Source organism: Vigna radiata, unplaced genomic scaffold (assembly GCF_000741045.1).
Source record: "Vigna radiata var. radiata cultivar VC1973A unplaced genomic scaffold, Vradiata_ver6 scaffold_51, whole genome shotgun sequence".
Taxonomy (NCBI): Eukaryota; Viridiplantae; Streptophyta; class Magnoliopsida; order Fabales; family Fabaceae; genus Vigna; species Vigna radiata.
This window is the reverse complement of record NW_014542732.1, coordinates 1,652,936-1,667,631: the sequence shown is the minus strand read 5'-3', so window position 1 is coordinate 1,667,631 and position 14,696 is coordinate 1,652,936. Positions and strand designations below refer to the sequence as shown.

The window sequence follows — 14,696 nt, the reverse complement described above, 5'->3', positions numbered from 1 at the left end:
TCAACTCTGATGATGGTTCTTCTCCATGTGCTGCACCCTAAGCCAATGAAGTGGGTTCTTCTCCTTGTGACTACAAAACATCTTGTTCGTTTCTCTTGGGACAACGTGTTTTGTTCTGACCCACAGGTTGTTTCCATTAATAGGATAGATAATAGAGGAGTATATTTCTTCATACATTGAAGTGAGAAAGCATACAGGTACGTAGTCCTCTTCATTGAGGTTGAGAAACCTCATTGCTGCCAATGCATGAACACAAGGTATTCCACTGATGCTCCATTTTCTACAGGAACATGAATATTCATCTATGTTCACCACATACTTGTCCCCAGTTTGGGACACATGTATGACTTCAAATAGCTTATGTGCAGACCAGCTATGAACATTAGTAATGTAGAGCAACTATTGGAAAAAAAAGAAGAAAGAAATAAATTTGTGAATACCTGGAAATCCAGTACTATGTTAGTAGGGCCTCCTTTTGTAGTCTACTGAGTATTTTTGGACAAATTGATGACTTAAATGACTTTACCCTTGACCTATTAGTGACCCATCTCTTCATGATGTATAGTCTGATTTCCTCCAACATTGTAATAATTGGTTTTGTCCTCGTGTGAACCAAAGCACTATTAAAGGCTCCTGACATGTTATTTGTCAAGGTATCACATTGAGCTATGCCATTGAACCTTGATCTGGACCCAAACCCTGAATGTAGAAATAAGTCATACACTTAGTATTTAAAATAATCAGAAACTAAAAGAAATATAAAGTTGGACAGTGGAATACCTTGGAGGAATAACTATCAAGTGACAAAACACGTCTTCGTTGACCTCTTTTATACTTCTCATCTCATTCTCCCATTTTTGTGGGTGGGTTGCCATTGATGCCCTCCACATAAGCTTCTTAATAATCTTTCCAGGGAATTTCTTCTTGAAATTGGCATATAAATGCCTTACACAAAATTTGTGTGTAATTCCAGGAACTAGATCTTGTACAATTGGTAAGAGCCCCTATGAATGAGTTAGCAATAAGTTAGATGATATTTATAAGATAAAAGACAAAAACCAATAATGCAATTTACCTTCAATTGATCTGATATCAATGTTAGTGAAGAACACAACTTAGGTCCACCTAGGTCTTCAATGAGTAGCTCGATAAACCATGTCCAAGTCTCATTGTTCTCGACCTCTACTATGGCATATGTTAGTGGCATCATTTGATTGTTTGCATCTCGAGCAACAGCAGTTAACAACTCACCACGATGTCTACCTTTGAAAAAGGCTCCATCAAGGCCAATGATTGGCCTGCATGAGGCAAAGTTATCTTTGCATGTCTTGAGGCATGCGTAGAACCTTTCAAATATTTGCTTTCCATAATTTTCCTCAACTTTGACCTTGATAGTGGACCCTTGGTTTCTTGCTAATAACTCATGAGCGTAATCATAAATTCTACTATATTACATAGTGAAGGACCCTTCCACTTCGTCTGAAGCATAGGCTTTCGCTCTGTAAGCTATATTTTTACTTATTTCTATGTTCCATTTCCTACTTATTTTATCTCTAATGTCAACTCCCTTAACATTAGGATTCTTTTTTAATGTTTTTTCCAATATTTTACTTAGCCATTTTGCATTGAATAGGCCCAACTTATGCTCCCTACTACATGTGTGTCGATCCACCACAGTCCTCAACTGCCATGTATCTATTGCCTCCATGTAACCAAAATAAGCCATCCATGGACATTCTCCTTTTGCTCCCACACACTTAAGCCTTATTTTTTTTATCATTTTTAATAAATTTTAAATTTTTTCCATTCTCTAGTGCGTAGGTTTTGATGACATCCAAGATGTCTTTTTTGTGCCCAAAAAATGTTCCCACCTCCCAATTGAAATCAACCTTTTTTTCCGGCATAGTGAATGTAATAAAATTTCCATATCCCTCTTCAACATAACTTTATTCATCATTGATATCAGGAGAAGTTAACTCCTCAGATTCCCATTCATCATTGAATAAACTGGTATCACTAATGTCATGTTCTTCCAAATCTAACTCACAAAGAACACTGCAATCAACCTCCATATTCCCAGAACTATCACATTCTCTGAAGTCACACTGGATGTTTATGTCTACTAAACCATCCATACTACTCACTTCACCATTATCATCATCTGATGTACTCCATTCACGAACTTGTTCTTCTATGTCCTGCAACTCTTCTTCTACTTTTGTTCTGTTAGCCTCGCCGTCATTTACTTTTGTCCTTTCATCATGTGGTTCATCAACTTCCATTGCCTCACCCTCAACATCATTTGCTTTTGTACTCTCATCATGTGCTTCATCAACTTCTATTGTCTCTTGAACATTATTTGGTTTTGTCCTCTCATCATGAGCCTCATCATCTTGTATTCCCTCACCTTCAACATCAACTTCTATTATGTCCCCCTCACCAACATGAACTTCTATTTTGTCACCCTCACCAACATCAACTTCTATTTTGTCCCCCTCACCAACATCAACTTTTATTCTGTCACCCTGACCAACATCACCACCTACCCCCTCATCCAACTGTTCTATGACACCACCTATTGAGATTGTTGATAAGGGAAGCATTAGTTTAGCTAACCTTAATCTCATAGTGCTTTATTCACTCTGGTTTTTGATGATGACAACACATTATTAATAACACATGTCTTGTTATGTGTTACATGTTCTGTTGCTTATTGGTTGAAATCTTAGTCTTGATATATGAATGCATATTCACTATTCTGATATATGTTACATCTGTTGTGATTGCATTACATATGTTTGGAAATGGAAAACCACATGCACTTTGATGAACTTATATTGTGTGGCAAATTTGCATGTCCTAAGTCGACTCCATTATTAATAGTGTCGATTAAGACTAAAGACTTTGCACAAATTTTCAAATACAGTGCAATGTGAGATTTTACATTGAAAAGAATTTCAGTATGTGCAAATGTGTGATAACGGTTTAAAACACCGTTATTTGTCATGTGATTTTGATACTAAAAGCACCCTTTTTCACTTAGAAACTTGCTTGGACTCATGCGTTTTCAATAAAATGTGTGAATAAGAGAGTTGAGGTTGATTTCAATGGTTTTCTAACAAATTCCCCTTGTTTTGACAGAGATTGAGGTAATACTGGAAGAAGAGGTGAAAAGCCAAGAAGATGGAGCTCAGAGGAGGCTAAAAAGGCAGTAGAAGGAGGGAAAACGCGAAGCCCGAGCGACCAGGAGCGCAAACCGCGTGACCAAAATCGATGCTCGCCGCCCGGGAGTGTGGCGCTTCGTAGCTTGGGTGTCCAAATCGACCTTCAATTCTCGCCCGGGCGTCCTCCCTACGACGCTTGGGCGTGATTTCACTTGGATCAGGCCCTGTTTCTGCTCTGATTTTAGTCTTTAGGACCGGGCCGCACTCTGGGACGCCTCTGACACTATTTAAAGGACTCTGGGACTCTAGGTTTTGCATCCCTGGCAGAAAAGAGCATAGCAATACACTCTTAGCCTATTCTTAATCTTCTATTCTCATTCTTTCTTCCATTGTTTATAGAGTTCCCCCATGTCTATAGGGAACTAATTTCTATTTGTTGTTGGGGAATGACGTAACCTTGTAAACTCTCATGTATTCAAATTGATTCTTAATTTCATATGCTTTTTCATTAATTGTTAGAGTGATTCATCTGTTTTTATTCTTGCTTATACAATAGCATGATCTATGAGTTGCATGAATGCCGGGAGGTTCCTTTCAATTCAAGTTCTTGTTGAATTACTCCTAAGGGTTATATTTCTCAGGGATGAGGGTATGAATCTTAGTCATCTTAACCTCTTGATCTTCACATCTTTTTACCAGGAATATTAGGAATTGTACGAACTGGTAATTAGGGACATGGTTATTTACCGAGGGATCAGGTTTAAGTGATTTAGTGAAGGACGTTGGCATTAATGCATAAAGAAGAATTCTTATATACATGAGAGGGAACTTGGTGAAATCTAACTGATGAGTCAATATTTTATTGACTGTATTTGGTTTATTGCGCTTAAATAAATCAGGGAATTGTGCTTAATTGTCCGGTATTTTCCCGTTTCTGTTAATTGTACCTAATTTGACCAGAAATTCTAATTTTAATTAATTTGAATTTTCTGAACTAATTATTTGCACTATTAATTGTAGGGAAAATTTTGGAAATACAATTTTGGACATTTGGGGTTAAATAAGCATTGAATTGGAGAAAAGTGTATTGGTGTCACATGCAGACACTTTTATTTTCTTAGAAGGAGCTCATTTTTCTTTAGATATGACGCTGCTGCTGGATGGAAGAGAATTTTTCTCTTAAATTATAATTTCATTTGATCTTTCACATTGTGTCAATTGTGTCACGGCTGGAACGAAAAGTTAGATTTGAAGAAGAATGTGTCACAGCCTCGGGATGGGAATTTGGAGTAGCACCTTTACTTTCTTTTAGGACAAAGCTCATTCGTTCAAGGAGCTAAAAGTGCTACAGCCCAAGGCAACAACGCTTAAAGTGATTGGGCCCAAATGTGCAAGGGCTGAACTAGAATGAACGTGTCCGTTGATATGTTTCAATTGAAAAAAAATGCTGGTGTAGAAAGCTTGCTCACGGCCTGCACGTCCACGTGAAGCAGAAAAATAAAAAAAAGCCAATTGTCCACATCTTCTCGGCCCAGCATCAGTAGAGCATTCAACAACTTTATCCGAGAGCAACACGTGGTATGGGAGGTCAGCAGCGTCCAGCAAGCTTGGAAGAAAAATAACACAGCAGCAAATGGCCCACATAAAACTAGCGTGTAGCAGCATGTTAAAAGCAATGACGACCCAAAAGAGGAAGCACACAGGCTTCATTTTAAAGCACCCAACAACATTGAATTGAAGGAGGTGTAGTGAGCTAAATTCTGGGACTCATTTGCAATTGGCAGCACGTCCAAAACGAAATAAAAGAAGCAGCTGCCATCCATGCACACGTTCCCTTTTTGCATCACGGCCCAACACCAGCTTCATCATCATGCACATGGAAAAAAGCATCCAGCAACTTTTATTGAGGAAAGCGTTGTCATGACCTTGCACGTCCAACAAATTAAAGATGGGCCAACTGGGAAACAAAACACCTCATGGCCTACACACAACATCCAACACGCATCCAACATCTTCATCGCCTGGTTCAGCACCTTGGCAGCAACAGTCCACGCTTGATTCACTTGAGTTGGTCGGTGCATTTCATTTGTATGAAGAGTAGCACTGAATCATTTGGGTGGAGAGAAGGGGTGTCACGACCCATGGCAGCAGAAAGTAACATGTCTTGACTGCAACACATGAAGCATCACGACCCACACATACACGTCCAGCGTAGGTGACATCCAGCAACTTTAAAAACACCACACAGCAGCTTGGACGTCTGCAGATAAAAAATGAAGTGCAGCAGCCCTAATTCCACATTCACGGCCCATATGCCAATATCTTTGGACATCTAGCTTTAACACAAAAACCTAGGGAGATTCCTAGGACAACCGTCACTTACTCTGAACATTCATTTTGCTTGTTAACGTTTTCTTTGAGGGGAGAGCATTTTTCTTAGAAAATGTTATTGATATTGGATTTTGGTTAATTGAGAAATGCACCAGCCGCCACTTGTTATTGGCCATTTTCATTTTGCTTTGAAAGTTGTTTTGAATTGGATGAATGTTAAAAGCATTGTTTTTTTTTCCTTTCTTCTAGAAGGCAACACTTTTCCTTTTTATTTTGCTGCAAGATTGGAATGATGAGAAATAGCTTTTATGCTTTTCATTGAATGCAAGAGTGTGCGTGAGTTGACAACTTGCTGAAAAAAATCTACATTTCAACTTCTTTCTTTTTATTCAAATGAATAGAGAGCTGATTGAAAACGCTGCTGGCATATTTTATTACATTTCATTCCATTCTTGGCTTTCCAATACGTGGTGCACACAAGCAGTGATTTAGTCTGGAAAGCACATTGCTTTTGCTTTAAGTGGAGCGGTGAATTTAATTTGGGAAGAGGTGCTGATTTACTTCGCTGGAAGAAGTGCTCACATGGAGATTTCTTTTTAATTTATTTCTTTGAGAAAAGAGGATGCACTTTCAATTTTATAGGGGCACAACTGCTACGTTCAGGGACTTCTAACTGGTTTTGCTTATTTTGTTTTAGTGTTTGCACCGAGAATATTATATATCATGCATATGGAATTGAATTTCAGCTTTACTCATTTTATTTTATTTTCACTTTTAAAGCGTTTTTAATTTATTGTTTCCATTATGAATTGTCTTTTCATTTCTTTAGCTTATATGTTGTATTTTCATTTCATTTTACTGTTCACGCATCTTGGTATTAAATGATTTATTCTAGTGTTTTCGTTCCGTTTACTTTTATGTTGTTTGTTCTGTTCGATTGTGTTAATTTAGTTATGATGTTTAGTCAGTTGGTCATTAGCTATATTGTGATGTTTCCTTGAGATTTCTGAACTGTAACCGTGGTTGCTACTCTGACTTGGTTAATATCAAATCTGTATTTGCACTTGCAATTGGGTACACACTTAGTTGCCCAGTTGGTGTTGAGTCTTCTCTTAGTTGATGAAACTGTATGGTGTAAATTAGAGTTGATGTTAGCATTGCGTTCACTTAGTCCGCTTTTATGAACACATAATTAGCCTGCGCTTAATTGATTAATTGTGTTGGATTAGAGGTTTGAGTCAGCTTTATTTTGTTGATCTGTGATTTGAAGCATAGTAATTAAGTTAATGACCGACTGTTTTTTTTATTCTGTCTTTGAAACCGTTTTTAAATCTGTGTTTAATTATTAGTTGCGTCTGTGTTTTGATTTTATTCATCCGTATTCACCACAACGTTTTCACAAACCCCCCTCACCTTCGTGTTTGACTTGATTCTTGAACCGCAAAATTGGTCCTTGAGAAACGACCTAGGAGTCACTTCCTAGCACTATACTGCATTTCTAATATGCAATTAAATTTGTATGGGCTGCGACACCCATCACTAACCCCAACAACATGCCCATCTCACATAAATCAACCTCCATTCATCTTTGTGCTCCTGTGCCATTGATCAATTGCATCTTTATTTTATTTATTATTTTTGCATCCCAAACCCATGTTCTCTTTTATTTTAAGTCTTAATTAATATTGTTTTCACACAACTGTTCAGTGCCGAGAGTCCTTTGGGATACGATACTTGGTCTTACCATTTTATATTACTTGTGCGACTCGGTACACTTGCCGATTTGCCCCAACAATGTGTCAAGTCGACTGCGTGCGCTATGCAATTGACTTTGTTAGTTGTTTTATTTGAAATTCTTTTATGCTTGTGAACAGTAACGTCTATATTTTCAAATGTTAGTTAATCATTGAATGAGAGTCAACTGTATAGAATGTGGAATTAATTTGTTTGACTTGACAGCTACTACTTTGACTTAACTGTTATAACTGTTAGAGGACAGTCGACTCAATTAGTAGCTTAGTCGACTATAGGAGCGTCTGATTTATGGAAATCTATAAACAGACGAGACCTGAGTTATTCAGAGAACTTTTGGAAGAACTGACATTTTCATATTCTATTTCAGATTGGTTCTCTATGATTTAGTGCTCCAAGAACTCATCAAGAAGACCATGGAGATCATATTTGAAGAGGTTATGAAGGAGAATTCTGCTGTGCTTACTGCTTCATCATTATCTACATAATTAAGGTGTTCTTTGGTTGATCAAGGCTCGTGTTACAATCTGCTGGAGATTTTTGTACCTATTGTGATTACAGGGTGTAGACTCGTGGAGCCTGGACACTTTGAGGATTGTTCAAAGTGGTTTGAAGATTGTAGGAGAGGGGATTCTTGCTGCAGATCTTTTTGTGTGTTTCTGCCGATATTTTGGTTAGAGGGTTAGAGAGGTGTTTTATATTTTTGACGTGGAGGTCTCTATAAAATCCTTATTGTAAAAACCTTGACCATTATAGTGCATTTGCTTCCTGGGATTGGAAGGACAATGGATGTAGGCATTGAGGCCGAACCAGTATAAAAACCTGCATTTGAATTCTCTATCCCTACTCTTTTACATTCATTCGACTCTGTAATTTGCGTAGTCTACTTTGATATTCCGCTACACTTAAATTTTTATTACTTGTGATTCAAGAAATTGTGCAAAGGTTTCTACTTTGTGAAAAATATTTTAAAAAGACTCTAATTTTGAAACATCACCAATTCACCCCTCCTCTTGGTATTGAAACGAAGCCTACCTGTTTTCCAACAATTGGCACCAGAGCTGGTTTTCATAAGATATTTGAAAAACTAGTCGACTTTTGTTTTTATTGAATTGACTATATACCTGGGGATGGCTTCCAGTTTTCAAACTTTTGGTGAAGGAGCATCTACAAACAGACCACCTCTGTTTGTTGGTGAAATTTATCCTTTTTGGAAAATCAGAATGCAAATTTTTCTTGAATCTGTGAATAGAGGAATTTGGGATGCAACCTTGAATGGTCCCTTTGAGCCTACTCATATTGTTGATGGAAAAACTGTTTTGAAAATTTTTTTCTGAGTGGTCTCAAGATGAGTATAGAAAAGTACAGTATGATGTCAAAGCTAGAAACTGTTGAGATTGTTGACAACACAATTTCTATATCAATCTAGTTTTTGATTATGACAACACATTGTTTAATAACATGCATATGTTGTTTGCTGTTATTACATGTTCTTATGCAAATTAACTGTTATATCTGTTGAACATGTTTATGTATAGAATTACATGTTCCTTTGTTGATTGATTGATATATATCTGGATTCGACTATGCTAAAATCTTTGTGCAGATTTTGAGAATCAGTGCTCTGTGTAATTTTGAGAAGAAAAGAATTTCAAAATGTTTTACATGGTTGATGCCGACTATGTATTTTACACATTCGACTGTATTTGGTATCTGTTTTGGAATTTTGTTATGCTCTTGCACTCTAACGGCTATATTTTTAAAAGTTAGTTGAGCATTGATGACTTGGTCAACTATATTAAATGTGTTTTGTTATTTGTTGACCTTGAGCTACTATGTTGACTGAACTGTTATAACTGTCATAATACAGTCGACTGAATTAGTAGTGTATTCGACTGAGAATCTGATTGTATAACAGAAATCTATAAATAGACTAAACATAGGTTTGTTCAAAGACTTTTGATGAACTGATAATTTTCATTTCTGTTTCAGATTTCTCTTAGCTCCAAGAATTCTCCAAGAAGACGGTGGTGATCTTTCTTAAACGAGATTCATAGAGGAGACTTTCTGCGCTTACATTTGCTGATCATTTTCTGCACAAGAAAGGTGCTTCTGTGTGATCATGTTGAAGGCTACCTATTTTCTAACAGAAACATCATTACCTTTGCACTAACTGTTGATGAATTTTTTAGGATATCTCAATGAAAATCTGCTAAGGAGATGTGGGATGTCTTGGAAGTCACACATGAAGGCACTGATGAAGTCAAGAGAGCAAGGAAGAATTCTTTGATTCAAGAGTATGAACTTTTCAGGATGAAGGCTAGAGAGACAATCTATGAAGTCTAGGAAAGATTCACACACATTGTAAATCACCTTATGGCTCTTGGAAAAGTGTTTGACAAAGAGGAAATCAATATCAAGATATTGAAGAGTCTGAATAGAAGCTGACAACCAAAAGTCAATCCAAAGACCTTACAAGCATGAATATGACTACCTTGTTCGGCAAGTTAAGAGAACATGAGTTAGAACTTGGAAGGTTGAAGGATGAAGAAGAGATTGAAGAAAAGAAGTCCATTACTCTGAAATCAACGAGCAAGAAACACTAGTGCAAAAACGGGCTATAACGTCACGCGGTCAACGTCTCATCGCCAAATACGCAACGTTAAAAATGACCAGTGGCACTACCGTAAATAAATTCAACCGCTCCACGTCCTCTATTAAAACAATCCGCTGTCTAATATTTATTTACGACAAACAAAGCCCATATAGACATAATCTAAAATGTGCTAACGTCAAACAAGGGCCTGAACGACGTAAACCAATGACCTTAGAAACACTTAACATCATTTTATGAAACAACTGACGTTCAATTTAAAATAGAAAAATAATGAAATAGTGGTTAGCATCCAACAGTATTACTCCTACCCAAATTTGACGTCCAACATGCTAAATATTTGACGTTTTATATGATAGAGAGTGAATCAGTTTTGTATTCTTTATTTCTTTTCTCTTTTAAACCAGACAGAACAAAACTTTTGTTAAGGAAACATCTGACGTCCAATACAAAATAAATAAATACTAAATTTTGTTTTAAATAAATTGACGTCAACTATAACAAAAGATGGACATTGTATATTACAACTAGTAGTTATTCTTTTATTTTTCTTTTAAATCAACCAATAAAACATCAGTTTTAAACTGGCATCGACATTTTATTATCTAGTTGTTTTTTATTATTTTTTCTTTTTCTTTTAAACCAACCACAAAACGTCGAATTCTTCTTCGCATTTGACGTTTTATTTTCCAGATATTATGTTTTTAATTTTTCTTTTAAACCAACCGATAAAACATCCTTGTAATTGTGGCTTTGACGTTTTGAAGGGCTCCTAACATGTTCGAATTCTGTGTTAACTTTTTCTTTTTTTTTTCTATCAAATCTTTCAAGGTGACAAAAACGAGTCATTTCTTTATGGTTTGATTCTTTGTCTTGTTGAAAAACTTGAAGGAGTGATCAACAAAAACAAAAAAGAGGTTAATACATTTCAATATTTGGCACCCTTTCAAAACTTTACAACTTCCATTCATTTAATTTCTCGTAATAATCTGTTAACTTTTTTCTTTGTTTTTCTATCAAAAGTTATTTGAACATGTAATGTCTAAATATAATGTCGAACTGTTTTATCAATTCGATGTTTTTTTTCCATAAATATTATTTTTGTTTTAAACCAAGGAATATAACGCCACAAAAAGAAGAACACATAATAAAACAGAACAAAACAAGGACATCACAACTTAGTACTATGACTCTAAGTTATTCTTATTCAGACGTCTTCCTAGAATCTTTTTCAGTAGACTCTTCATTAGAATCCTCTATTTCTGGATTGTTATTAATCTCCTTCTGATAGAGTACATATTTGATGGGAAGAAGAATTTGAACATCAGAAATCTTGAGGAAAGAAAAACATTAAGAAGATAAGTGCTTTTTCAAAATCTGTAAAACCCCTGGAGGGGCTGGAACTGCTTTTATAACTTGAAGTTTCTTGATTATATGATTCAGTTTTTAAGTTTCATGAAGTTGTTTTCTACTGAATTAGTGGATTTGATTTTGGAGAAAAAAAATTCATGAAACTTTAAAAAATGAATCATTCAATGACATCAAATTATGCAATTTGTATAGAGTTAAGCATTATATTTATAGAGTCAATATTAATGCTCACAACCACTCTAGTAACAACAAAAAATTAATGCTTACAAGAATTTAAAAAGGAAATTCAGTTTTTTTATTAAAAGAAAAAAGAATTAAACCAAAAAGACACTTTGGAAGTCTAAAGAAATTGACGTCAACCTCTTTGTTTCTAGCAGCAAAGTGCATTTTCCCATATATCATTTAAGTATACTGTTTTTTATTATTGAAGCCCATATGAGGCCCATATCAGCCCTTTCGCAACAGTAATTATTTCAGTATAGACATCCATTTATAAAATTTCTTGTAACAACTCCAAAGTTTCTATGTTAACTTTTTTTCTTTGTGTTACTAGTAGCTCCTTCTAGGTCACAAAAAGGAGAAAGGAGTCATTTCTTTGTGGTTTGATTCTATCATGATGAAAAGCTTGAAGGAATGTTAGTAACATAAAGAAAAGGTTGATACATTTGGATTTCGGACCCTTTCAGAACGCTACATCTTCCATTTATAAAATTTCTCCTATGAACTCCATCTATTAATTTTTTTTCTTCTGTTTTCTGTTATCTCCTTCAAGGACAAATAAAAGCTTGAAGGAGTACAGAAAACAAAAGAAAAAGGTTGATATATTTTGGATTTCGAATATACAGAGGACGTCATATATTTTAATATTCGACGTATTATTGTAGGTTAAAAAGGAAAAAGAAAACAAGATAAGAAGAAAAAAAGGAGCGATTTAGCTTTTGGATGAACAACAAAACGTCATGTCCCTAGTATTTTGACGTAATATTAATACAGTAGTTATTAATAACACGTCGAGTGGCTTTATCAAATGACGTATTATTTGTGTTTTAAAAAAAAGAGCTATGGTATATTGAGCAATAACCGTTATCCCATATTGAGTATATTGATGCAATGTAACCATGTAACATTAAAATGGACTTTTGCAATCATAAAAGTGATTTTATTATATTTAATCAATTATACAATTCAATCACCATTCACTAATGTTTGTCAATGACTATGTCAACTTTCAATTTACCAGAACCCCAAGAATGTTGTATGAGACACTTTCATTTTACCAGAGCCCCAAGAATCTTCTGTTGCAGTCAGGTTTCAATTTACCTGAGCCCCAAGAATATTTTTAGCGATTCTGATATTCCATATATTTTCACCGCATACCATTTAGCCCACTCATCTACTTCAGATTTTGTCAAATCTATTTTATTTGCACTCTAAGATTCAAAATTAAGATAGAGTTGTTGATGACCAATCCATTTTTCAAAGAGAAATCCTTCTTTCCTCATCATATGAAAGTTCCTAAATTCAAATTCTCAATCAAACCTAGAAACCCTTGAACTCATATTATTAATATGCATATAGATTCAAACACCTTATGATGCAAAAGTCATTGCTTTTAATATGATTGAGAGATGAAAGACATAAAAGATGAATAACTCAAATCAATAATCAAAAGAAACAAATGTATTAATTTAACGTAACGTTAGAATCCATAATGAAATTACAGTGGAATTGCCTTAGAAGCTTAGCCCTCCATGAATGGAGTGAAACACATGGTAAGATAAAAGTGAGAGGAGTGGAGGATGATGGCTTCCAATGGAGGAGTTTGAGAGAATGAATGAGTATGATTTTTGCCTCCCCTAGGTCTCTTATATAGGCTTGATTAGGCTTGGACTTTGAATCTTCCGTTGATAAAATATTTTACCTTATATCTAATATCTTCCAAATACTCCACAAATTTAATCAGTGTTTGAGAATAATTTATAATATTTTTTCTAGATTCAAAAAGATTTGACAAATATTATCTTTTGATATTTATTGATGTAGTTAAATAATGTAATTATTTAACAATATCAAATAAAATATCTTAAGATATATTTTCTCTAAATTATCTTTTAAATTGCCTAATAGATTTAAACTTGTCCAAAATTACATTTCAACTCATTTTATTTTATTCAAAATTGCACAGAAGTCCATAATTTTCCTCTAATTTCACTTTAGCTATCTTTTTCTTTTCAAAATTGCATAGAAGCCTTGAGTTGACCAAATTGGACCAGCTTTGATCATTCAATTTCGTGCTTTTAATGAATAAAATTCTAACTTCAGTTGTACAAATAAACATTAGATAATCCAAAATAATTTATGCAACTAAGAATCACATTTTAAGCATCTTTAATTTCCAAACCCAATAAATCCAGTCGTCACAAATTCACTTTAAATCAATCATTTAAGCATAAGAACCTCATAAAAAATTTGAATTTTAAAACATAAATGTGGGCATAAATATGCACTCATTAGTAGGATCAATCCTTACGACAAGCTCTTTTTCTTTCATGTAAGTTGAGTTTCATCTCTTTTTCTTGGTCTTTTTCTATGAATGGTTGTATGTGAGCCTTCTTTTACTTGCATGCACCTTTTTACTCATCTATATGAGTCCATGCTAATGAATGGTTCTAATGGTGTGCTTTGATCGTGTTTCTGTTGTTCGTAGGTGTTGATAGGACATCCTATGAGCTTGAAGAGTTTTAGGGTTCTTTAGAGCAAGTTCGTCTGTCTCTTAGGTCAGGTAAGCTAGTTGCTTCAGTGTGTGTGAGTTGGATAATTTAGATTGAAAATGGTATGTGTTGAATCTAATTGATGTTGTGTTTTTAGATTGAAAATGGTTTGATAATTGAATTGAGTTTTTATTGTGGTTTGGCAGTTGTGATGGCATACCCCTTGCCATGACCTAGCACATTCATGAAGAGTTGGAGACATCTATGGAAGATGGACCTATACTCTTTCTCTTAGGCCATCTAAAGCCATCATGAAGATTTAGTAGAGTTATAATAATTTTGGGCCTTGTATTTTGGGCCAAGTAGTCTAGATTTTATTTGGACTTTGTATTATGGGCTAAATAGTGTAGATTTTATTTGGGTTTTGTATTGAGGGCCTAGTAGTATAGGATTTCAATTGGGCCTTGTATTTTGGGCCAAGTAGAATAGGATTTTGACCAAACAAGTCAACAAAGGGTCAAGGCCCAAAGTTGACTATGCTTGGATGTCCCAAATGGGTGTGTTGACCAAGGGCTCAACATTTTGGCTAAGCTTGGAGAACAAGGGAGAAGAATTTCGTCCTAGACATGTGGACGCTTCCCATTGGAGATTTTTCCTCCTAGTTAGTGGCCATGTGTCACTCTAGGGATTTATCCTATTGGAGAGGATTTATCCTTACTCTCCAAGAACCCCAAGGTGGCTCTTTTAGGTTAA

At 35.2% G+C, this 14,696-nt stretch overlaps 1 protein-coding gene across 1 annotated transcript; it reads right to left on the bottom strand.

Annotated features, from left to right (window-relative positions):
- On the bottom strand, positions 1-1,726 carry LOC106780679. Its single transcript, XM_014668976.1, has 5 exons — positions 1,455-1,726; positions 1,076-1,298; positions 781-1,004; positions 527-686; positions 1-399 (listed from the first exon to the last, which is right to left on the bottom strand). Exons 1-5 carry the CDS (start codon positions 1,724-1,726, stop codon positions 1-3), a joined length of 1,278 nt encoding a protein of 425 aa, XP_014524462.1.
- Between the last annotated feature and the right edge of the window lie 12,970 nt (positions 1,727-14,696).

Bases quoted from the DNA above. Each gene is read 5' to 3' on its own strand.
- LOC106780679 (XM_014668976.1), bottom strand. From the start codon at position 1,726: ATGGCTTATTTTGGTTACATGGAGGCAATAGATACATGGCAGTTGAGG. The intron at 687-780 runs GTATTCCACTGT...GTTTGGGTCCAG, and splicing joins TTGATAGTTATTCCTCCAAG to ATCAAGGTTCAATGGCATAG. The intron at 400-526 runs GTAAAGTCATTT...TTTTTCCAATAG, and splicing joins GGGTCACTAATAGGTCAAGG to TTGCTCTACATTACTAATGT.